Source organism: Centroberyx affinis, unplaced genomic scaffold (assembly GCF_046629955.1).
Source record: "Centroberyx affinis isolate AG114_WGS23_722 - 3 ecotype Tasmania unplaced genomic scaffold, CSIRO-AGI_Caff_v1 ptg001064l_1, whole genome shotgun sequence".
NCBI lineage: Eukaryota > Metazoa > Chordata > Actinopteri > Beryciformes > Berycidae > Centroberyx > Centroberyx affinis.
In genome coordinates, this window is record NW_027279614.1 from 44,199 (window position 1) to 70,015 (window position 25,817).

Here is a 25,817-nt window from a genome sequence, read left to right on the forward strand (position 1 = left end):
ACTTTTGCACTTCTGCACTTACCACTTTTATGATTGTGTTCTCTCTTGTCTCTGTATTGAATGTCCTGTCTGTCTTTAACTTTGTGTTGTGCTGCTGCTGTTGCCCGACCAGGTCTCTCTTGTGAACGAGACCCCGTGTCTCAATGAGATTACCTGTCTAAATAAAGGTTTAATAATAATAATAATTATGTAATGCCACATTTTTACATCCAACAGCAGAATAATGTATTACAAGCTAACAATAGCAGGATTGCACAGGTGACAGTGTCAGTACAGATCTAAAGCATACTGCTGTGTGCCTTCAGTGATCAGGTGTGATGGAGAAGAGCGAAGTAAAGAGATGAGTGCAACGGAAAAAGGTCGTTTTTTTTTTGTTTTTAAAGGACGATGGCGTGCGCGTAGGTGGAGGGAGGCGGAGGTCGATGTGATTTCAGGTTATTAATGTGTAACTAACAGGCGTGTGTGGGTGCTGAAACACAGCTGCTGTGATTAAAAGTGCAGCTCGCCCTCACAGCTCCATTTAATCTACAATGGTCGTGGAGCAGGAGCAGATCTGTGAGCTATTCTGGTGCCTGCAGATCCCTTCCAGTTCAGCTCACTTCAACCGATCAGACCTGATTGACGAGCGACTGATTAGAAAGCCTCTTCCTGCTCTGGATAAATGAACAATTGTTCAACTCGTCTTCACATTTCACGTTTTCTGCACTCAGCTGCAGACGCTCCCATCCAAGTGTCTTACAGTGAGGGTCAGCAGTGTAGAGGAGGCTTCAGTTCCTACATCACCAAGGAGGTCGAGGGTCAGAGGTCACTGCACCCAGATAACAGATGGAATAAATATCTTTGGTTGGATCAGAGGTGTGATGATATTAAATGGCTGAAGCTGGCAGTTGAGCAGAGGTGGAGTTATGAGCTTCAGAGTATGTCATCATGTGATTTATATTGTGAATTTAAAGAGAGACTTTAAGTTTGAAAAGCATCTACTTTGTGAGAACAGGAGGTATGGGCCAGGCTGTTTGTAATTTTCAAGTTTCTAATAGCAGAATTCCCAAAATAACAGGAAGATACAAAGGTCTGGAAAGGAATAAAAGGTTTTGTAATTTATGTAATGACAACTGTCTGGAGGATGAATATCATGTTTTGTTTGAATGTAAAAACACAAGCAATGTTGAGAATAGAAAGAAGTAGCTGCCAAAATACTTTGTAAACCATCCGTCTGTTTAAACTTATATTATTATTGCAGACAGATAAACCGAGGAGAGTCTGTAGACTGGGTGCATTTCTGAGTAATGTTCTGCCTCTCTTTAAATGACTTCATTTGTGCTAAAGATCTATTCCGGCTGTTTACCATTGTACTGCTCTTTTGTTTTATGTTTGTACTCCATACCACCATGTGTGGTCTAGAGTAAATAAAATCTGAATCTGAATCTGAATCTAAAATGTTCCTGTTCCACCAGAATGATCGTGGATGATCTGTGCTGTTTTCTGAGTGGGAGCTGATCATTTCACCTCTGATAAACCTGTTTTTAATCTATAGCTAACCAGAGTAAAATACCAGACTTGCCAACTCTTTTCCAAGGAAAGCTACTGGCTGTTCAGAAAGTCGCTAGATGTTGCCAGATGATGTCATACACTCATTTGCATATCAATATATAACCTGCAGTGCCTGCTGTCAGTGTATGAGAAGCGCTGTGATCATCAGACCTCTTTGGTTTAGACAAGCGAGTGGCAGAAGTCAGCAGATTCGTCATCAAATACTTTAGGATTCATCAGAGTAACGTTGTTCCTCACGGTCGGAAAAAGTCGCCAGATTTGTCGCTTTTGAGAAATTAATTTGCCAGCGGTCTGAAAAGCCGCTAAATCTAGAGACAAAGTTGCCAAGTTGGTAACAGTCACAAATACTTTGGTGTCCCTAGGATAACAAATATGATGATGAAAGATATAAAGAGTCTTGTGATGACTTAAATTTGATCTCTAGCAGCTGCCATAGCTGTTGGTTTGTTAACACTTTCCCATGACCACAGTCCACTGTGTTAACCTGTGGAAAAGAATTATAAATACATAGTTGGTTTTGTAGTCCTAGACAGAAAGATTTTTCAGTGGATCTCACTATTTAAAAATGTTTAATTCAAAGATCTATATGTTTTTAATGATTGGAAACTAGAGATATGATGGGAAAGGTTCATTTCAGTTAATTCAAAAGGCAGTGTGAATCTTAATACCTTTTCAACAAACTCCTTTCTTAGTAACTTTAAAATAAGGGGGCATTAAATGCAACATATTTCAATCAATCAGTCTTTATGTATATAGTGTCATTTTGAAACAAGGTTAGGAAGTGCATTACAAGAGATAAAAGAGCAGTTAACTGTCTGTTTGTATGGTGTGTAACGTTTGACTCGTGTGTGATGTTTTCTTTTCTGAATTGTTCACATTACTAAACAGTGAATGACACTACTGATGCTGTGCTTAATTATTTTGACATGTCAGATTTATATATTCAGTTTTCTTCAATGGAGATGTTCCACTTCATTTTCCACTTAAGGTCCATGTGAAGATTTTGTCTGCTCTGTTAAAACGTTTGCTCTTACAGAAGCGCTTGTTAAAGATATTTTTCACACATTAAAAAAACAAAAAAAACAAAAAACAAATAAATACATAGTAATACAGTATAAATATTTAATGAAATATGATAAAATTGTGGCAGTCAGCAGCTGGTTGAACGTACATAGTACTAACACAGTACTATTGTGTATCTGGAATGATTCCAGTGTATTAACATATGGAAACTTATTGTAAACACAGAGTATAACTGTGGTAGTTTTGTGTTAGTTGAAGCAGTTGCCTACTGCCCGAATTTGTATCATAGTTTTCTCACATTTGCTTAAGTACTAACAGTATTATTGTGTACTTGCATTACTTTTCCATAGGTTAATACACAGATTCATACACTGGAGTCCGGCCGTTGTGTTGCCCTCAGTCTCTCTCCTGGTCTTTACTGAGGCTAATTCAGCCTGACAAGCTCCATGTTTACCGGCAGGGTCAAGACGCCCCAGTAGACCAAACAGCCTTATGGATTTTTCTGCTATCTGTCAATGTGTTGATTTGAGGAAACGGCGTCTCGGCGTGGCGGGCGGGCGGCGGCTCGATATTCAGAACGGGCACGTAAACAACAAAAACAACAAAAAAAACAACAAAAACAACAAAAAACGTGACGTACAGCCGGACGCTCGGTCACGCCGCTTTGACGGACGTTGCAGTAAATTTGGAGAAGTGGCGAGATGAAGGTGAAGGAGTGAGAGGAGCGACCCCAGCCGACCTCCCTCTGCGGTTTCCCTGCTGCTTATTTACTGTGTGATTCTGTCTGTTGCTGATGGATTCTGTTCTGTCTATGTGAGCAGTATCCTGATCGTCCGGGTGACCTTTGGTGTATGTCATCCTGTCTCTTTCCAGTATTTCATTACATATTTTTATGACATTTTTAGGCATTTAGCGGACTCTCTCATCCGGAGTGATTTCCAACAGCAGAATCAGTTCAGTCAATAAGTAAGGAGGTCAAAGGTCAGCGCCACAATGCCCTGACAACAGATTACCAATATAGCCAATATGATAACAGAGCAGCCTGGTGATTACTTAAGTGCAAGGTTTTTTTTTACCCTCTTTGAAAATGGAGTTCAGGGGTCAGAGGTCACAGCACCAGGACAATAGATGGAACGAATATTGCTGTGACTCCAGGGAAAGAATTATGACCTGAGGAGAAAACGGTCTAAGGATTTTTTTTTTTTTTTTTTTTCACATCAAAATAAGAGCAAAAAACTAGAGGAGGAAGACTTGAAGTGCAGTATTTCCTAATTCTCCACTATGAGATCTAGCAAAGCAAAAATACCACAATAAAATATGCATATACCTCTATATTTTCATTTATTTCATACTGCATATGTTCCTTTATTCTTCATATATTTTCATATCATACATTTTTCAGATTTTCCATTAATTTTCCTTGCTTCAGTACGTTTTGCTCACCCTGAATAGATGCTGCCCATTCGTCTATTTAAAAATTCTCTATTCTTATTCATATGCTATGCTGTTATTCATATATTTCATTCATATATTTAGTGTTGTCACTGTTGGTTGCATTAATGCCCCTCATTCACTCTATTTTTATCTATATTTTCTATGCTGTATCTTATTACTATTTGCTGCTACAACAACCCAATTTTCCCACAGGGATCAAGAGAGTTTCATCTGATCTTACCGTATTTTAAAGCAGAAATGCCTGGATAATAATCTTTAAAAACATTTTTGAGGCTCAGATTGTAATGTTTTTTTTTTTTACCTTTAGCACCTGAAATTCCTATAAAAATAGTGAAGAAAAGAAGCAAGGGCTGTAAGAGAGCTCCTGTGTGGAAACTGAGCTTCAGTGTTGTTTTTCTTCTCTGGTGTTTTGCAGTCAGATACTGAGTTCTGGGACAAGATGCAGGCGGAGTGGGAGGAGCTGGCCCGGAGGAACTGGCTGGAGGAGTCGGAGAGCGATGGACCGATTCCTCCTACCGTCTCGCCCATGGAGAAGGTAGGCAGCGTGGCCTGGGGGGGGCAGAGACCGGCCCGCGACTGGAGGGTCACAGGTTTGATTTTCGTGACGCTCAGTGTCCATCCCCAACTTCCATGAGCGAGAGATTGAACAAGGTCCACCTTGTATTCCTTCATGCTATTGCTGTTGTCAGACAAAAAGGTTTTAAAGGCCCAAGGGACACAAAACAGAGAAATCAATAATCACTAGTCCATACCCAGGGATGCGTGCGCCACAAGTACGTGCAGACTTGCCAAAAATGCGCATAAACAGCGTAAATTTGGGAAAATGGAAATATCAGCTTCGTCAGTCCCTGCCTATGCCAATGCTCAATGCCCATGTGCAGTTTCAGATTGATTGGCCAACCCATCGAGGAGCAAAATGGATGCAGACAGACAGACAGACGGACAGAGTTTTCCTCATTTTATAGTAGGATAGTAGGATGTCTAATCTTATATCAGTTTTAGTTTCCACATTTAATAATCAGAGAATATTGTCATTTTGGCAATATTGAAGCATTTAATTTCACTTAGAATAATAATCAAGATGTTGTTGCAAAACGCGCATTAAAGTAATTTTGTTCCTCGAATTATTGAGATTATTAATTATTATTAGTACTTCACAATATCTTCGAGATCGGGATCAAATCAGGATTATCAGCCATAATCATGCAGCCATACTTCAGCCTGTCCCTTTACCTTACACTCCCTCAACACTGTCGCCTCATTTTGTGTCCATTTTATGTCCTATTTGCCCTCAGCTATATGTTCCCTCAACCCTATTTCTGCGTAATACTTTGTTTTCTATACACTATATTCCCTCAACTCTATGTTCCCTCAACACTTTGTACCCACAATACTTTGTACCCACAATACTTTGTTCCCTCAACACTTTGTACCCACAATATTTTGTACCCACAATACTTTGTTCCCTCAACACTTTGTGGGAACTTTTGTTCACTGTTTCCTCATTATGTTCCCTCAACACTATTTTCCCTCAACCCCAGTGTCCCCTTAATTCCCTCCCATCAACCCTATGTTCCCTCAACACTTTGCTCCCTCAATAGTTTCCTCAATATTATGTTCCCTCAATTTAATGTTCCTTCAATCTTATATCCCATCAAATCTATCTACCACAATCTATGTTCCCTCAAACCTGTTCCCTCAACACTATATTCCCTCAACAGTTTGTTCCCTCAACACTGTTCCCTCAACACTTTGTTCCCTCAACACTATATTCCCTCAACCCTTTGTTCCCTCAACCCTATGTTCCCTCAACACTTTGTTCCCTCGACCCTATGTTCCCTCAACACTTTGTTCCCTCAACCCTATGTTCCCTCAACACTTTGTTCCCTCGACCCTGTTCCCACTGTGTTCACTGTGTTCCCTCAACCCTATGTTCCCTCAACACTTTGTACCCTCAACCCTATGTTCCCTCAACACTTTGTACCCTCAACACTTTGTTCCCTCAACACTTTTTACCCAAAATACTTTGTTCCCTCAACCCTGTTTCCTCAACAGTTTTTACACACAATACTTTGTTCCCTGAACCCTGTGCCCACTGTGTTCACTGTGTTACCTAAACCCTATGTTCCCTCAACACTTTGTACCCTCAACCCTATGTTCCCTCAACACTTTGTACCCTCAACACTTTGTTCCCTCAACACTTTGTTCCCTCAACCCTATGTTTCCTCAACAGTTTTTACACACAATACTTTGTTCCCTCAACACGGTGTACCCACAATAGTTTGTTCCCTCAACCCTATGATCCCTCAACCCTTTGTGGGAACTTTTGTTATCTATGTTTCCTCATTGTTCCCTCAACTCAGTGTCCCCTCATTTCTCTCTCATCAACCCTATGTTCCCTTAACACTTTGTTCCCCCAATAGTTTCCTCAATATTGTGTTTCTTCAATTTAACGTTCCTTCAATCCCATATCCGATCAAATCTATGTACCATAATCTATGTTTCCTCAATCCTATGTTCCCTCAATACTTTGTTCCCTCAACCCACTGTCCCCTTAGTCCTCTCCTGTCAGCCCTATATTCCCTAAACCGTACTCCCTCAACACTGTTCCCTAAACCCTATGTTCCCTCAACACTGTGTTCCCTAAACTCTATGTTCCCTGAACACTATGTTCCCTAAACCCTATGTTGCCTCAACACTTTGTTCCCTCAACACTCTGTGCCCTTCACACTTTGTACCCTAAACACAATGCTATGTTCCCTCAATACTTTGTGGGAACTTTTGTTCCTGCAACACTACGTCCCATCCTAATGTCCCCTCAATCCTTTCTGCTGTCAGCCCTATGTTCCTTCAACACTATGTTCACTTAACACTTTGTACCCACAACATTATGTTTCCTCAAAACAAAGTTCCCAGATCACATTTTTCCCTAATAGAGGTGATTCCCACTTAACTGAATTGATGTTGGTGGCACCACAGAATGGTTGTCCATGTACTTTGAGCGCTCTGGTGAAACACTTACACATGTGAAATTGGGTTGAAAAAAAATTCTCTGAAGAAAACAAATTCCCAATTACATTGTGTATTGTAATGGCAATCATTATCATCCAAATGTCTACCAACCATTGCCATGTGGTTATCCAATATTAAGGTGATTAATATTCAGCACTGAATCCCTGCTCTTCCAGAGAGAAATCACAATGCATTTACCATTTTAAAGGGTATTATTAATCATAGATTTATATTCTCCAACTCATGCAAAAATAGATTTTTCTCAACATTAATCCCTAAAACTAATCCATTGGCCTGAGATCAAGATCCCAAACTAAGCACTTCCATACTTAACATGAAGCTATCACTAATCCCAGCATTAATCCCTCATCCAGTCAAGTGTGGAGAGTTTATGGACTCACTACAACGGTTACATCACAACAGTGGCGAAAGTGAAGGGTAATCTGATCTTTAACCTTCCACTACAGACTGCGCCCATCCAGATTATTAAAGATCTGTTATAAGACGTATATATATAATCTCTGTCACAAACTTAACCACCTTTCTTAACCAGTTTTCTTTCAAGTCTGTTTACATTTTTTTTATCTTCTTTGTTTACGAATCCTTGATTTTATGCCTTTTTGTAAAGCACTTTGTAAACTTTGCTTTTAGGTAGGTGCTGTCAGGGTTCAGCCAATATGAGTTTTTGAAGGCTGATGGCAAAATTTTTGGATTGAAACTGCTGATAGTACTCCAAGGATTCAATGCTTTCCCCAGATTTTCAACTTTGTCAGGGTGGAAAAGTCTCCGAAACAGCATTTAGACCATCATGGGACACTAAAACTCTCCACTGAAACCCAGACTTATGAAATTCTTTTAGTGTCAGCAGCTTTTTAAGGCAGAGTGACCCACCACACCTGTTCAATGGTAGAGAAACTTTGGGATAGATTACTGCCTTTGAAGAATTAATTTACAAAACATAATTGAACAATTAAATGAAGAAATAAAACGTGAAAAGAAAATCAAATGTCATATATATCAGCCCGATATCACGGTCTAACCCTACGTGTTATATAAATAAAGTTTAACATTATTTATTGTTGTTATGTGTGGAAAGAAGTGCAGAGAAGGAATCTGACTAGTGACACATCCAATCCTCTATCCAGAATCTGGATTTGTCGATGGGAGAAGATAGTGTCACTCAAACTGTAAGATAGCAGAGGAACGAGAAAGAAGAGAGGGAGGAAGAGGAGGAAGAGACAGGTTTTCATTTCAGCTCAAATCCACTGCATATGTCAAAGTATCGTCTGTTATACTAATATTAAATTACAGTTGTACAGCACTTTTCAGAGGCGGAAAGGGCTTCACAGTCACAGAACTAAAAACTGAACACATCAAACATATTCAACAAATGAAACAAATACCAACGAAGAGAAATAATGACGATGACAGAAAAAAATACATAGATCAGAGGCGAGTCTATAAAAGCGTACGTGACAAATCTGCTTCATACAGCATGTGTGATTTATGTTGTTTACCCTATTAGCCTCAGCCAAGCCATTTCCATTACTAATGGATTTTATTCCACACATAATCCAGCGAGACGCCCCTGTTCTGCTGCCGTCTGTCACAATAATCCATTTCCCACCACTGCTGCCATAGAACATAATAAGCTATATATGACATAATGCATAATCAATGTCCTGCCCACGCACACTGTAAAAGGCTATTTTTTGGTTTATAACAAGGTAAGTAAGGAGTGTTAGAATAGCCTTGAGGTCAGAGATGTGGGCTTGTGACCAGGAGGCTGCGGGTTTGAATCCCAGCCGGGGAAACCAGGTTGAGGAGAAACTCTCCCACTGCCCTACTACTGCTGAAGTGCCCTCTAGCTAAGGCTGGGCAATAATTCAATATTATCGTCTATGGGATCGTGGGGTCTATGGGATGTTGATTTTGGGATATCATGACGCACAATTCTGCTGTCAGAACTGATGATAACAAGCACATTTTATTTAAAAACTCTGACAAAATGAGGTATGGTAGGTGTATTATTTGAAAATGTCAGTTATGTTTTACGTGCAAAGTGCTGCAAACTGCATCTGCATGTACTGTATGGCTTTTAGTTCATATGTGTGTTCGTCTGGATCTTTAACTTCGGTCCTGTCTGCCTACAGGAGGAGAAACTTAATCTGCAAAAAAAATGACTGTAAAAAGCAGTAGAAACCCCCACAGGCTGATACCAGCTCCCATGGTCCCTGCTGGAGTACAGTGTAATGGAGAATATCCCCATAAGGAGTACAGTGTAATGGAGAATAGATAGATAGATAGATAGATAGATAGATAGATAGATACTGCATTTATCCCCTTAGGGAAATTCAAGTGTCCAGTAGCTCACACAATCTGTATTAACATATAACTATAGATTAGAGACAAGACACAATAAAAGAAGGTAATGCAGCATGCACAGGGTTAAAAACCAAAATTACTTAAAAGCAAAGAGTCATATGAATAAATAAATAAATGAATAAAAGGTGCGATATCTCTGTATTCCCACTCATCCTGTGTGTGCCTGTGTGTCACAGCAGTGTGTGCTGTGTGGTGATATTTCATGATGTGACCTCAGTGGTTAGAGGCTGCCTGCGCTGCCAGAATGGCTTCGTCCTTGAATTGTTCGGTGAACATATGGGTGCTGTCAACACCGCCGAGCGCAGCACCCACATCCCCCCCCCCCAACCCCCCCTCCCCACACCCTCCCTCCCCACACCCTCCACCCCCCATACTCCTCCAAAGAGCACTGATGAAAAATGTTGTTTATTTGTTTTCAGTGCATGAAATACCAGCCCATTAATCTTAACAATTACAGACGTCTGCTGGTTTGTAAAAAACAGTAAAGCGTAACACTTTACAATAAGGGTCACTAAGTTAAGGGTTAGTTTAAGCATTAACTAACCCTTAATTAACAGTTAACTAATGTATCTGGTAATCATTTACTAATGGTGTTCATGTTAACTAAGGTATTAATTTATACATTATTTAATAGTCATCTTTATAAACTATTAAATAATGTATAAATGAATACCTTAGTTAACATGAACACCATTAGTAAATTACACATTAGTTAACTGTTAATTAAGGGTTAGTTAATGCTTATTAAGCATTAATTAAGCAATATTTTTTAAGTATGTCTTTAATGGGTAGAGCAAGGCCCTACCACAGCCAAGGTTTACTAAAAACAGCACTCATGGCACTGTTAGATGATTTGGATAACATTGCTGTCAGGTGAAAACCTTGTAACTCCAATTTTCATGTTTCTTTTCAGTACAAATTACCGTATTTCCTCTAATAGTGGCCGGTAGTCAATTAAAAGCCGGGTCTCCGATAATGTCCGGGGCCGTGGTCGACACGAACAAATAAAGGCCGGCCCCAAATACAGGCCGGGGAAAAAAACAAAGGAAAAAACAACGGTGGATACCGGTAAACTCCTGGTGCCTGTTATATAATGTAACTGTAGTTTGTAGTAACGTACAAGTGCCACAAGATGGCAGTATGCCACAAGACGGCTCGGCCGGCGGAAGTCTCCGGAGTGTGCCGTCGTCGATTACCGTAATTATCGGTAATGCGTCGCAGTAACAAAAAAAACGGCTACCTAACGAACCCCAACAGAAGCAGATCAGAAAACAAGGAGGCTTCATACTAAAATATGAGCAAATATACTTATCAAACAGAGGGAATTAGAAATAAAGGCCTGTCTCGAATATAAGCCTGCTTCCAGTAAAGGCCTGGTACCCTCTGCAGCTGAGGGAAATAAAGGCCCGAGCCAATATTAGAGGAAATACGGTAGATGAACAGAAAATGCCAGGTGGTCGAGCTGAAAATGATGATGTTTTTCTCAGTTGATGAAAAATTTATGCTTTGGAGATACAAGGTTTTCACCTGAGAACAGCGGTGAAAGCCTCCACCAAATGGCAGATTGTATGTTAAATTTTAGCCTATAAGACCGAGGTGAGTGGCAAGGTCAGTAAACAACAGAGCAGACAGATATCTGTGTCTGTACAGTGTGTGTTGGTGTCATGGAGGCTCAGAGTGTGTAAGTGATCCGGCCGGCCGACTCCGATTTCCTCCAGAGAGACGAGCAGCCAGGCAGCGCCGCCCTTCAGACCCGTCCGCCCACAGGCAGAGTGAAACGGCATTTTGAGAGCTTCCTGCTTCCTTAATGTGATGCATTTCCTGTTGAAACAGGATGTTGGGGTGGGACATAAAAATCAAAATTGTAAACCAATGGGAGATCAGTTAGGAGAAAGCAGTTTTATTAGGTTTTATTTGATGGGAGGGGCGGGACTGTTCAAAAATCTGATGATTTTATTGGTTCAGTTGTGTGACTGTGGCTCCGTGGCGCAATGGACAGCGCATTGGACTTCTAGTCAAATGATGTGATTCAAAGGTTGTGGGTTCGAGTCCCACCGGAGTCGAGCTTTAGCTGTTTAGAGATCAAACTGTAGCTGGAGGGTTTGATTCCCACTGTGGTCCAACCTGCTGAAGAGTCCTGGAGAAAGATTCATTAGACGTTTTAACCTGCAGAACCTGGTCCACTTCCCCTCTAACCCCGACCCCCATGACATGGAAAATTAGCTAAAAAGCAGAAAAAGTCCTATTTCATTGAATATGAATTAGAATATAATAGTGTAATCTGTTGACAAAATGCCTTTAAATGCATTAAAAGGAGTTTCGAAGAAGTAGAAGGCTCTGTCTTTTAAAGGAGAAGAGGTTTTTCTTTGTGACCAAAACTTGTTCAGTTAAGCTGGATTCAGATGTGGATGTGGCTCCGTGGCGCAATGGACAGCGCATTGGACTTCTAGGCAAATGATGTGATTCAAAGGTTGTGGGTTCGAGTCCCTCCGGAGTCGAGCTTTAGCTGTTTAGAGATCAAACTGTAGATCAAACAAGAGTCCTGGAGCAAGAAACTTGAGGTCCTGTTGAAACAGGATGTTGGGGCGGGACATATGGGAGATGAAAAGGTTTTCAAAAGTTTTCAAATGCCAAAGAGTCACAAAAGTTTCTCCGCTCATAAATGACGATGCAGCCCTTCAGCTGAATCATAAACATTAGAAATCATCAAAGTTTAAATTTCTGTGTTTCCAGCCCGCAGCAGTGAAGCGGTGCGACTCGTGCGACTCGTGCGACTCGTGCGAGCCTCCAGTCTGTTACTCAGACAGATGACTGGATGACTTGTGATGGTTGAGTCAGACTCTTGTTAGTTTCCCCGCTGGGAAAATGTATGAATGCTTAAATTAAGGCCAAACTATGTCTATATATAGTCGGCTTATTAACGGGTCAGTGAGTGATGCCCGTCATGACGTGGTGTACTTTTTTACTTTTTGAATTTATTATTAAAATGATGAGTCAGAAATCAGATGCTATTCCAGCCTCTAGATACTGCCTGACAGCTTTATATGAACTAGAATAAACTAGAATCAACTTGTATAAAAATGAGCAAAATCTATGCTTATCCTTTGCATGACCACAGTCATGATTTTATGATACTGTGATTGTACTATGACTTAAAGGGGGTAACAACAGATATGGTATTTACTGGATGTATTTTTTTTTTTTTTACTATCTTTGCGATAACGGCTGTGCATTATTTTTCTTTCATTTGGGAGGACCTTGTATTTTGGTCCTGTCTTCTCCACATAAGTTTCTTAGGTCCTGTCTCCATCATTTTATTAATCTGTTTGTTGTTGTATTTTTGTATATCTGAAAATCTGAAAATAAATTTTATTTAAAAAAAAATGAGCAAAATGAGAAAAAAACTAAAGAAAGAGAAATGATAAAAGATCAGGTGGATGGCATGCATTAATAAATTAAAATACAATGGAATACAGTACAATACAATACAGTTCAATCCATCAGACATGAGAAAAAACAATCCTGTGAAAATGGATTTAACACTAAATTGAAGTGTTGTGGTGATAGGCGGGACATATAGCAATGCTAGTACATGATTGGGTGCTAATGTTTATGTCACCCAGAAGTTTGCGGGAGCGTTCTATGTTCCCAGGGTCCTATGTTCCCCAGTTCTATTATGTGCTCTCCCAGGGTCCTATGTTCCCAGGGTCCTATGTTCCCAGGGTCCTATGTTTAACCCTAACCCTAACTAACCATATTAAGCGAATACAGAGCTGGGGAACATCTTTTTCAGGTTCCCATTATGTGCTATATAGAGCTGGGGAACATAGGACCCTGGGAACATAGGAATGACTCCCTACTGGGAAACGTTAGCTAGTGTGCTAATCAGATGTGTTAACAACAAGACAGTGATGGTTAGCTGACCAGATGCTATGGTTAGCTAGCTAACAAGCTGACATTATCTAAACACTAAATCAATCAGATGGATCAGTGATGAAATGATCAGTTCAGTCAGAAACAGACAGAAATTAACCGTCTGTTCAATTCTGTTGAGACAGAAACACAGTCAGCTGTTCACAGAGCTGAGAACCTCCAAGATGGCCGCCTGAAAGCCCTCTATATCAGTGATTCTCAACCTTTTTCATTTTTAGGACCCCTAATTTAGTCCACATTTGAGCCATGGACCCCCATTTCATGACATTTTTTTCTCTAGGATCCAAATCTGAGAATATTTTTATTGTCAGATATGATTTTGTTCAGAACTCCATGACTGTCAGACAGATAACAGAGAAAATATGATCAGAACAGTCATTCTTCTACATTCTCTAATTGTGTTAACTTCTTGTAAATGAAATAATGCTGAAGTTTAACAATTCATCAGTTTGCTGGGGACCCTCTGGAACCCCCTCAAGGACCCCCTGGTGGTCCCTGGACCCCACGTTGAGAACCACTGCTCTATATTCCCAACTGAAAGTGTTTCATTGATAAAACCTTGTGTAATGCTGAAGCACTATTGCCGCCGGTGTCTATAATCACTGAAGCGCTGTGTGTCTTTAATGCTGAATCCTGTCGTTCCTGCAGGGTTACTACTTCCACACCAACAACCCGTACAGAGACTGGCCCAATGCGTTCGCTGAGGGCCAGGAGAAGGGCCGGGAGGGAGACCTGAACCACGCCGTGCTGCTGCTGGAGGCCGCCATCTTACAAGACCCGCAGGACTCTGAGGTCAGACACGGAGGATTACAGTGTTTGTGTTTACATTTGTGAGGCTGTTGACGGACGATGGCGGTGAAAAGTGAATTTCCTGCTCAAGTAGAAGTATTGTTACCTTGCTGATGTTTCACTTAAAGTCGAGATGAAATGAAAAATGCATTTTTAACCCTTTTAGATCATATCCCTGGTCATATTGTGCACCTATTTAACAATATATGGCCAAAAAAAAAAAAAAAATCTATTTCTTTGTATTCTTATATCAAAATCCAATCATGTTTTCTTCCTGTAAAACACAATATGCCGTGTGCTTACGTAAGCATGAACCAACCAATTTCAACCAATAATATCATGACATCCACCCATCAATCATTCTTCAACAGAGACAGAGCAATATGGAGAGAGAGAGGAAGAGATGTGTGTTTGGATATCAGTGGGCAAAAACTTTGTTTTCATTTCCAAAACAATGTGGCTGAGGTCTAATTCATTCATCTCTCCCTTGTCCTCCTCCTGATCTAACAACAGGTGAGGGAGGTGTGTGTGGAGCCAACAGTCCTCTGTAGCTCCGTTTCTCTCTGTAGCTCCGTATCGCGCTAATCTCTAAGCCCCGCCCACTGTTAAGCGGTCCAATCAAATGCGAAGGATTTGATTTAAATCCCTCATGTAACTGTACACCGCTCAAATATTCTGTTTCACTGGGAAATACGTCACAGTACAGAAGCTAAAGACGCTCTAACTTCCGTTTCAGTGGGACTTTATGTAGAAGTAAAAGTACTGGGGTAAGTAAAAGTAAGAAGTAGCTTTAAAATGTATTCAGAGTAAAAGTTACTGAGGTACATTTTAGAAAAGAGAACGTCAGCTGTGATCTTTTCCAGTCAGTTCTTAAAGGATTAGAGGGCGGAGTTCAAACTAAATTCTATTACAGTAATTGGAAAATTTTATATTTTTACATAATAAAGTGCACAAAGTAAAGCCAGATTACGCTTCTCTTCTCAGCTGACTGACCGTTCACTGCCTACAAAAAAATTTGTACTCTGTAATGGATGTGAGTGTTAAAATGTAGTTCAGTACAAATTTTCAGTAAAAAAAAAATACTTAAGTAAAAGTAAAGTTACTGACTTTAGAATATACTCAAAAAAGTACAAGTACACAAAAAAGCTACTCAATTACAGTAATGTGAGTAAATGTAATTAGTTACTTCCACCCTTGGCGTCCAGACATCTGAGTTTACCTGGTCGCTCAGCTCTGGAGGAAATGAATGGACTGATGCTGACTGGCAAAGCATTATGGGTACGTTTTGATGTCACCAAACAGCAGCGAGCAGTACCTGCTGTTACTGTTACTACTGGGATCATTTGGGATCTTTGACCTTAATAAGGAGTAAGGTCAAAGGAGTTAACTGGTTTATTCATGGCAACAGTGAGACTCAATCACAGGGAATCAAAGGTTCATGGAAACAGTTTAACCAGAATTCAACCTGAGGATGACACAATGTGAAAAATAGAGATGTTCCGATACCATTTTTTCCTTCCTGATACATTCCGATACCTGAACTTGCGTATCGGCCGATACTGAGTACGGATCCGATACCAGTGAGTTAAAAAAAATATATATTATTATTAATTTTTAACAGCTGTATACTACTAACCCTGTATGGATGTGATATGATTGCTATCATTGTTGTATGGCCTGGCTCAGGTTAAACCACTTTGTAAAACATGAACAAATACATACAGAGAATGAATGCCATAGAACTTTATTATCTAGTTTGACAGTCAGTCATAACTGAAAAAGAACATAAATAAATAAATCTAGGAATAAATAACAATTCCTTTAAAAAAAAACTGTTAAAGTGCAGCCACAATTTAGTAAAATAAAAGACATTTAAAATTTTAAATAGTACAGTAACAATATAAATTTAGTATATAAGTATAGATATCCGGGAAAACGGACGTTTTATCCCGGTGAAACTACTTTAAAGTTGATTTTTTTCAGGGCTAATAAATTACGTGATATCAGATCGGTGCATAGACTCGCGTACTCGCCGATACCCGATCCAACATTTTAGGCTGAATCAGAGGCATTTCCCATACTGGTATCGGTATCGGAACAACTCTAGTGAAAAAGTCGTGAAACTCTAAGACAGATTTACGTGCTGTGGACACGAATCATGTGAAATGACGTTCCTCCACCACAAATTGGATTCTGTGACAAAAAACAAGAATTGGACACAATATTTTCAGCTAATGGCTAACTAAAACAGCTTGGTTAAGGTTTGGGAAAGGCTTTGGTCATGGTTAAAGAAAACTATTTGCTAAAAGTAAAAATTTGACTAGAAATTTCCTTCCTACAAGCTGGAAACTGAACTCCGGTCTCCGTCACTGAAGTGAAACTCATCGTCCATCCAGCAGCCGACCTGCACTGAGACTCTGCTGCCCGTTTACAGTCGTGTCTCCTTCATGGAACCGTTTCACGCTGGGAAAACTGAAATTTAACACTTTACATGCCACCGACATGTAATCTGGTGTCAACAGGTCGTGTTTATTTCACGTATTTGTGTGAGATCAGGCTGAAACGCAGCCACAAGCCTACAGACTGTTTGCAAACTGCTGACAGCTCAGTATCTGCAGAGGAGGATTGTGTTTGACTGAATCTCCTCTGTCTCCTCAGGCTTGGCAGGTTCTTGGCATGACTCAGGCTGAGAATGAGAACGAGCAGGCTGCCATCGTGTCGCTGCAGAGGTAAGATGCTGCTTCCCTCTATATATAGTCGACTCAGGGCCTGGCTTGTGTCTATATATAATGACACAAAACATTCATGCACAAACACAAACGAGATCTGCAACTTCGTCACTGTTCTGCTCTGTTTGGGAAATCAAACATAGCAAACATGGTGTGTCGAATCATGCGGACGGGATAATCTGGTTAATGTTATTTCATCTGTAAGATAAAATAAAATAATGAAATCTTATGGGTTGGGATTTCGTTCTTCCTCTGATCTGTGAGATCTGTGCTGCTGTAAAGTCTGGCAGGAGAGAGAAGAGTCCAGAAAAATAACAACAATAAAATCCTTTCTGCAGTGGTGGAAGAAGTACTCTGATCCTTTACTTAAGTAAAAGTACCAATACAGCAATGTAAAAATACTCCATTACAAGTAAAAGTCCTGCATGGAAAATCCTACTTGAGTAAAAGTACATAAGTATTAGCAGCAAAATGTAGTTAAAGTATTAAAGTAAAAGTAGTGGTTTGGTCCCTCTGACTGATATTTTATTATATATGACATCATTAGATTATTAATACTGAAGCATCAGTGTGTAAGCAGCATGTTACTGTTGTAGCTGCTGGAGGTGGAGCTAGTTTGAACTACTTTATATACAGTTAGCTAGTTTAGTCCAGTGGTTCCCAACCTAGGGGTCGGGCCCCTCCAAAGGGTCACCGGATAAATCTGAGGGGTCGTGAGACGATTAATGGGAGAGGAAAGAAGAAAAAACAAAGTTCTGATACACAAATCTGTTTTCAGTTTTTGGACTTTTTCTGTAATCTTTGATTTTTGCTGAAATATTGGATCATTTGAACATTTATTGAAATGAAACCATGTGAGGTTTAGAGGGAAAAATCACTATTTGGTGGAGCTGTTAACAACTCATAGACATCTGAAATGTGACCCGACTACACACTGCTTTCTGTAAGACGTCAAAAGCCAAAAAGGTTGGAAACCACTGGTTTCATCTTTAACAATGTGTTGTATTTTAAAAGCTTGTTATATTATCCATTGTGTCAAATCTCCATCTGAAAAGTAACTAAAGCTGTCAAATAAATGTAGTGGAGTAGAAAGTACAATATTTCCCTCTGAAATGTAGTGGAGTGGAAGTATAAAGTAGCATCAAATGGAAATACAAAAGTACAAGTATCTCAAAATTGTACTTAAGTACAGTACTTGAGTAAATGTACTTAGTTACTTTCCTCTACTGCCTTCCTTCCCCCCCCCCCCCCCCCCCGCAGGTGTCTGGATCTGCATCCCAACAGCCTCCCGGCCCTCATGGCTCTGGCCGTCAGCTTCACCAACACCGGCATGCAGCAGGAGGCGAGCGACGCTCTGCACCGCTGGATCCGCCACAACCCCCGATACAAACACCTGCTGCCGGGCAGCCGGAGCCCGCTACGGGGTTCCCCGGCCACGCCGCGCAGGGGCCCCCCCGCCCCGCCACCGGCCAGGTACGACCGCATTAGACCTGCCAGTGGCCCCTAGTTTAATTTGACTGTGAATTGACCGGAAGGAATCAGATTAGATTGAAATCCAAATATTAATTCTAAAATGTACATAGTGTTGCATTCTGAACAGATGTTTTGTTGTTGTGACCAATTCTTTATTATGATATTTTTATAGGGGATCAGACAGTGTTACATACACTGCCCGTCAAACGTTTGGAAACACCACATTTTTCTTTATTTTTTTTTACTATTTTCCACATTCTAGAATAACAGTAAAGACTCACAACTATGAAATAACAAAAATGGAATTATGCAGCGACCAAAATAGTGTTAGAAAAAAATCAAAACTATCTGATATTTTAGATTCTTTGCCTTGATGGAAAGGCAAAGGCTTTGGAAAGAAATTCATACATAGGATCAACTTCACTATTTATATTTGACTAAGAAACTCATTTCAAGCCTTTAAGCAGAAGACTGTAGATCAGAATGAAACACAGAACATTCAGTCAGGAGTCCAGACTGCTGACTGGTGGTGTACTTTGTCATTTCATTAAGTATACAACATTATTTTGCCCTCTTCCCCCTCCCATCATACCGTCATCCATTAACAATATAAATCCAGAAAATATATAGGCATACACACATAAATATACACATTCAGAGAGAGAAGAAGAGAGTAGATGGCGGGTGGAGCCTCCTGCAGCTCAGCCTGAGCAGCTGCTGAGTCTTCTGAATGAGAATTAGATCCAGCTGACAGAGAAGTCAGTTCTGCTCTCCACTTTCTGCTTTGCTCTGCAGGACCTTTCTACTTCAGGTGGATTTGTAGCGCAGCAGAAAGTCACACTGATGAGCATGCAGGCCTGTGTGTGTGTGAGTGTGTGAGAGAGAGAGAGAGAGAGAGAGAGAGAGAGAGAGAGAGAGAGAGAGAGAGGAAAGCAGACTTGGTATTTACTTCTAAGACACATTTTTACAAACTTGCATTTAGAGTTACTAAAAACTAGTTGTTGTGCTCATTTTGCTGCAGTAGCTTTGTTAATTTCTCTGTTGGAAGTCCAGTTTGGTGTGTGAATGTTGCTGAATGGGCCTTAACGAGTTCTGATTGTTAACGAGCTCTGGGCCTTAACGAGTTCTGGTTGTTAACGAGCTCTGGGCCTTAACGAGTTCTGGTTGTTAACGAGCTCTGGGCCTTAACGATCTCTGGGTTTTAATGCAGTCAGTAGTTCCAGTCTTCCTTATTACAGCTGATTCTTAACGCATTTGTTTGTCATATTTTACAGAATACAGATAATAATGTGTGTGTGTGTGTGTGTGTGTGTGTGTGTGTGTGTGTGTGTGTGTGTGTGTGTGTGCCCTCCCAGCTCCCAGCTACTGGAGGTGCTGGGTTTGTTCCAGGAGGCGGCGCTGCTGAACCCGGACGGTGTGGATCCAGACCTGCAGACCGGACTGGGAGTTCTGTTCAACCTCAGCTCCGACTTCGACAAGGCAGTGGAGGCTTTTACTGCAGCGCTGTCTGTCAGACCAGAGGTAGCACACACACACACACACACACACACACACACACACACACACACACACACACATCAGACCACATTACAACCATTCATCATCACTGGATCATTTCATCACTGATCCATCTGATTGATTTAGTGTTTAGATAATGTCAGCTTGTTAGCTAGCTAACCATAGCATCTGGTCAGCTAACCATCACTGTCTTGTTGTTAACACATCTGATTAGCACACTAGCTAACATATCTAGTAGCAGCTAGCGTTAGCATGTTCACATTAACATCAGTGTGTTTGCTGGCTAGTTAGCTAGCTAACAGTTTGTTCAGGTTAACTGAGCTGACTCTTCTCAAGCTCCAACTCTTCATGTTTTGGAGTAGAGACTAGGGCTAAAGACAAGACAGTTTACTGTGTCACAGTAACCTACATTTGGAAACAAATCCACCTTATCACACTATTCACTTTTACTGAGAACGTTACTGAATGGATCTACAGCCACACCACAACAAGCTGTGCCTGGGTCCAGACCTTTGACTCCGCCCACTCCACCAGCTGACTGATTCTGGTCTGGCATCGTGACATGAAACAGCGGTTTCTCGGGTGAAAAATGATCGGTCCAATCAGCGCCAAGCCGATTGCACAGAGTAGATTGTCAAGCTGTGCGCCGGAACCAAGGAGGAGTAATAAGCTTGATTAAGAAATTTATTTTACATAGACGGCTTGTTTTCTCAATATCGCCGTGAGATCAGAGAGTCGTCGTACTTTGTTTTTACTTGGCTCCGTGTCGTCAAAGATGCTCTATACTTTCTGAACCGTCTCTGGTGTTGTCATGGCTACGCATCAGTGTCGACTTAAAATGACGTTAGATTCAGGCGGATACGTCGGTCTCTAGTGATTGGTTAGGGAAAATCGAATCCCCCTCCCCCACGGAAATCGGTTAGAGTGGAGGCAATGTCAGACTGAAGATGGAGACAGAGTGGAACGAGTTGACAGTTCAGTCTGATATCAGGTAACAACAAGCTGCATCAGCTGCTCTCTGCTTCTAGCTGCTTGATACACATTTACACTTTATTAACTAACACACAGTTCTCCAGTGTTCCTCCATGATGAAGACTCAGCTGGTTGGGAGCAGATTTGTGATGGAACTGCACAGCCTCTGTTTCCTGACTTTGTCCTGCTCCTCCTGTCTGTCTGCAGGACTACCTGCTGTGGAACCGTCTGGGCGCCACGCTGGCTAACGGCGACCGCAGCGAGGAGGCGGTGGAGGCTTACACCAGAGCGCTGGAGCTGCAGCCCGGATTCATCAGGTCCAGATACAACCTGGGGATCAGCTGCATCAACCTGGGAGCTCACAGGTAGCAGCCTGGAGGATGAGTGTGCAGAGGAAGGGCGTGAAAATGACAAACTTTACACTGAATTGTTGTTGTGGGTCGTGATTTGTTTGTTTGGTGACGTCGACCAAGTCAGATTTATGTAGAATTGAGTTGCTATTGTGTATTCTTCTGCCAGTAGGTGTAGCGGTGACTCTCATTCATTTCATTTCATTCCATTTATTTATATGGCTCAAGACCATGATCACATGGTATGGAGCACAAACAAAACATACAATAATAACAAAACAATAGCACGCGGCATGGCTGAAATACAACAAATGTTACTTAAACAGAGGAAGGACATTCTTCAAAAAGGCACCTAATTTACAAATAACTTTTGGCTTATCTGATTGTAGTAACAAAATGAATTTAAACATAGATGGGCGGTTTAAATAATACCTTTCTCTATAATTAATTATGTGTACATTCTTGCATTCAAACAAAATATGATACCTGTCTCCCACACGGTTATCATTACAGAGGCTGCAAATCCTCTGGTTTCTATCCAGCCCTTTATATCTTCCAATGACCTTGGGGATTCTGGTGTTGTTCACCCTAAAGTTACAGAGAGCCTGTCTATACTTTTGGTTTTCATACAACAGATACTTTTCCAATTTAAGCTCTTGTTTAAATTCTACATAAATATCACATGATGTCATACTTCTGAGCTCACTTTGCCACTTTTGCATGAACTGATCTTTCAGCCTCTGCTCCACAGTTAGTTTCAGCCAGTTGATGTACACCTGACCTCTCACCTCACCTCACCTCACCTCACCTCACCTCACCTCACCTCACCTGACCTCACCTGACCTCTCACCTCACCTCACCTCACCTCACCTCACCTGACCTCACCTCACCTCACCTCACCTCACCTCACCTCACCTCACCTCACCTCACCTCACCTCACCTCACACCTCACACCTCACACCTCATCACATCACCATCTTGTGGTAAAATGTTGCTGTAGTGCTGAGAGCAGGGAGGAAGGCTCTAGGTCTGACAGGATGTGTAATGAAACTTTTTTTTTTTTTTTTTCGCAACTGGATAGTTAAGACCGTCTCCATGTACATGTTGAGTCACCAGGCGGGATGTGATGAAAGTTTGTGTCGTGACTTGAAATTTCACATAGAGTTAAAAAAAAAATTTCTGATTTGATCTGCGGTGGAATATGTAATGAGGCCGCCCAGAAAGGCCTTTTGTCTTGGAGAGTTTTGTCTTGGTGAGTCTGAAGTCTCCTGCTGTGCAGACGCAGCAGGAGACGAGACCTGACCCTGAGGCTCCCGCAGGTTTTCACTGTGAGGGATTTTGACTTTCCTTTTTTTTTTTTTTTTATTGGTGCAAAAACAAAACAGTAGTGACTTTACAGATATAAACAATGATTGAAACGGAGATAAAATACACAAGGGCAGACAATAAATAAACAACAACAGGGTGACGTACAGCACTTGACATGGTACATATATAAAACAAAACAAAATAAAACAAACAAGGATGAAATAGTCATAATAATTATGATGATAGTGACATGATGCAGTTACTGCGATTTAAATTAGTGTTTTAGGGAAGATCTGTTATAGAATGCATGTTTATGTGTATGATTGTGTGTGTATGGGACAGAAGAGAAAAGAAAAAATAAATAAATAAATAATAATAATAATAATAATAATAATGATACATATATTGAAGAATGAATAATAAATAGGTAATAATAAGGGAAGAATGAAAAATAAATAAATACGTAAATAAATAAATAAATGTTTTTTAATTGATATTTAGAAGTGTCAGCTATTGTAGTATGGGGGGTCCTGGCAGGGCTTGAGGACTGTGTCAGGGCATTTTGTCTTTCCAGTGAAGGAAGAAAAGCGAGACAACTGACAAGACTGTTAGCAAGTACAGTAAGAGAGTCTCGCCTCCCAGGTGACAGCAGCAAAACACTGAGGCTGCACCATGTACAGCCTCATCACTGTTCAATGTGTTTGAGAAAAATGGACCTGGTTCCCTTTTCTCTACTTTTCTTGTGAGAAGCTTCCCAGGTTTCAGTGTAGAATACAGGCAGAGCTTTCTAAATCTGCCTGTAATGGCTCCTTATTGTGAAACCACATGGGCTTCACTGTGTTATAATAATAATAATAACTTTATTTGTATAGAACTTTTCGAAAAGCAAAGTGCTTTACATACAATAAAACCCCCAAAAAACAATGGTGCAGAATTTACCACAATCAAATAAATAAAACAGCTGAATAATAAACATAAATAAATAAAAAATAACAAAAAAAGGAATAAAAGGTAATACAGGGGATAAATGGATACAACTAGAAAACAGAGTTGCAACTAAACACAGATGTAAACAGATAAAAGTGAGCGTGAAGAAGAAACACTATTACAAAATAAAGGCTGAAAGACAGGTGTGGACAGGGATTTCTCTCTCCGGATGTTTAAACTCTTTGGTCTAAGCGGGTCGTCTTCCCTCCCTGCAGGGAAGCAGCCAGTAACTTCCTGATCGCTCTGCACCAGCAGAGGCGGAGCCAGCGGCACAGCCACCAGCTGATGTCGGCCAACATCTGGGCCGCGCTGCGCATCGCCGTCTCCATGCTGGACCGGCCCGAGCTGTTCCAGGCCGCCAGCGTCGGGGACCTGGACCTCCTGATGAGGGCCTTCGACATGGCCGACGTCTGAGGGGGGAGGGGGGGGGGGGGGGGGACAACGGACCGGAGGTGAAGCGGGTCGCCAGGTTGGCCGGAAAGGTTTTGCCGGATCGTGTTATTTGGTGGGAAATCTGCTGCGAGACATCCGCGGGTCGTCTCCCGGGAAACACAACGGAGCGGCGGTGGGAAAAACGGGTTGCCAGGTCGGCCCCGGGGGGGTTGCTGTTGACGCGGGACACGTGTGACGGGATGCCAGTTAATGAATGCAGTTTGGTCTGCAGCAAACCAAAGAGCGGGTGACTGCTGGAGACGGCAGCAGCACACAGCAAAGCCCTTTAGCTCACAGCAGCTCCTACATTTATAACGCTGCTGTCGGACTAAAACTATGTATCTGCAAAGTGTTTCGTTTCTCAGCTGGGAAGGGAAGAATGCTATTTTTTCTCTTTTGACGCTGTGTATTTTGGGAAATTATACGCAGCAGTTTGTAAAATGTTTCATGGTTCCCAAAGATCATGAAACTCCCACGACACACATATATGAGCACAGGAATCTTTCAGTTCGAGTAAGAAAAAAAGTACACAGGAATTGCAGTTACGTGGTTTTTCCAGCAGCAGCAGGATGCCAGCCTCTCTCTCTCTCTGCTCGCTTCACTCTACATGACCTTGGCAAAACTCCAACTCAGTGAACAGCAACGCCTCGCTTGAGCCGTTGAGATGGATTTACAACATGATTTTTTTTTTTTTTTTTTACCTGAAGAAGAAGAAGAAGAAGAAGCACAAAATGGCAGAAAGAAGAGGAAAGAGGAGCCATGCTTGCTCTGCAGTCACCTTTATAAGAACTGAAGCCTTATACTCAACAAGTCACACTGTAATCTGTACAGATAGGTGTCAATTCAAACCCGTAATGTCTGGTATATCTTCCATCCAGCCCTCCTTTTCCCATCGTGTCTATTACACTTAAACTGCATTACTACACTTGTAATTTCAAGCAGACTAGATACTCCCTGTAGTTTTGAAGCTCTGGGATCTGATCCCAGGCCAGCGGAGGAACATGTGGCTCTGGAGGTAACAGTCTTCACCACAACACTTTCTCTACGATTAGATAAACTTTATCGATCCGCGAGAGGAAACTGGGTCATTGCAGCAGCCAAGAATAGACGCCAAGGTTTTAAAACAAAGGAATAAAAACTAGGGAAGAAGGAAAGATGGGAAAGGATATAAATAAAAATACAGTACAGTAGAAAAACTATTAAAGGCACATCGTCTTCATGATGCTAATGAAGAGCTTTTTCCGGCTAAAAAGAATTCCCACTGTGTTGTCCATTGACACATTTACAGATTTAAAGATGTTTGCACTTTACAGATCGACAAATTCACAGTCCAGTGCAAAGAGCAGACATGTTGGCTGTTCACATGATCAGGTTTACAGAACATATACACAGGCTGTGCAGATGTGCATTTTTAGCCATTCATATTATCAGATATACATTAGATGTTTCCCTGAGTAAGACGCTACATTATATCTTAACTTGTGAGAACTCGTCTCTTTCTTCCATCTGTGATGAATCCTGGCGGCTGCAGCCTGAGGTGAAGCTGCTGTCTTGATGAAGGAGACAAACAACAAGACATGAAGCTCCACACACTGACAGACAAACACCTGAGGAACTGACAGCAGGTTTTCATCACTACCTCCGTGTTCCTGCAACATTTCTCCTGCAGGTTGTTCCTACAATATCACAATATCAAGAGTTGGTAGTCAGCTCAGCCAATCAGAAGTAGGGCTGCAACTAACGATTATTCTCATTGTCGATGAATCTGTCAATTATTTTCTGGATTAATCGATTAGTTGTTCGGTCTATAAAATGTCAGAAAATGGTGAAAAATGTGGATCAGTGTTTCCCAAAGCCCAAGATGACGTCCTCAAATGTCTTGTTTTGTCCACAACCCAAA

General features: G+C 41.1%; 1 protein-coding gene and 2 non-coding genes across 3 annotated transcripts in view; all 3 read left to right on the forward strand.

The window, feature by feature from the left end:
* pex5lb (peroxisomal biogenesis factor 5-like b) overlaps window positions 1-23,899 on the forward strand; it is a 49,568-nt gene extending 25,669 nt beyond the window's left edge. Inside the window, 7 exon segments of the mRNA XM_071523098.1 lie at window positions 4,445-4,564; window positions 14,008-14,151; window positions 16,807-16,877; window positions 18,138-18,350; window positions 19,706-19,871; window positions 21,048-21,205; window positions 23,701-23,899. Of these exon segments, the coding sequence (XP_071379199.1) occupies window positions 4,445-4,564; window positions 14,008-14,151; window positions 16,807-16,877; window positions 18,138-18,350; window positions 19,706-19,871; window positions 21,048-21,205; window positions 23,701-23,899 (1,071 nt within the window).
* On the forward strand, window positions 11,404-11,489 carry trnar-ucu (transfer RNA arginine (anticodon UCU)). The gene is given in 2 exon segments: window positions 11,404-11,440; window positions 11,454-11,489. It is a non-coding gene; the product is annotated as a tRNA-Arg (tRNA).
* Window positions 11,839-11,924, forward strand: trnar-ucu (transfer RNA arginine (anticodon UCU)). Its single transcript is given in 2 exon segments — window positions 11,839-11,875; window positions 11,889-11,924. It is a non-coding gene; the product is annotated as a tRNA-Arg (tRNA).
* Window positions 23,900-25,817: the final 1,918 nt, after the last annotated feature.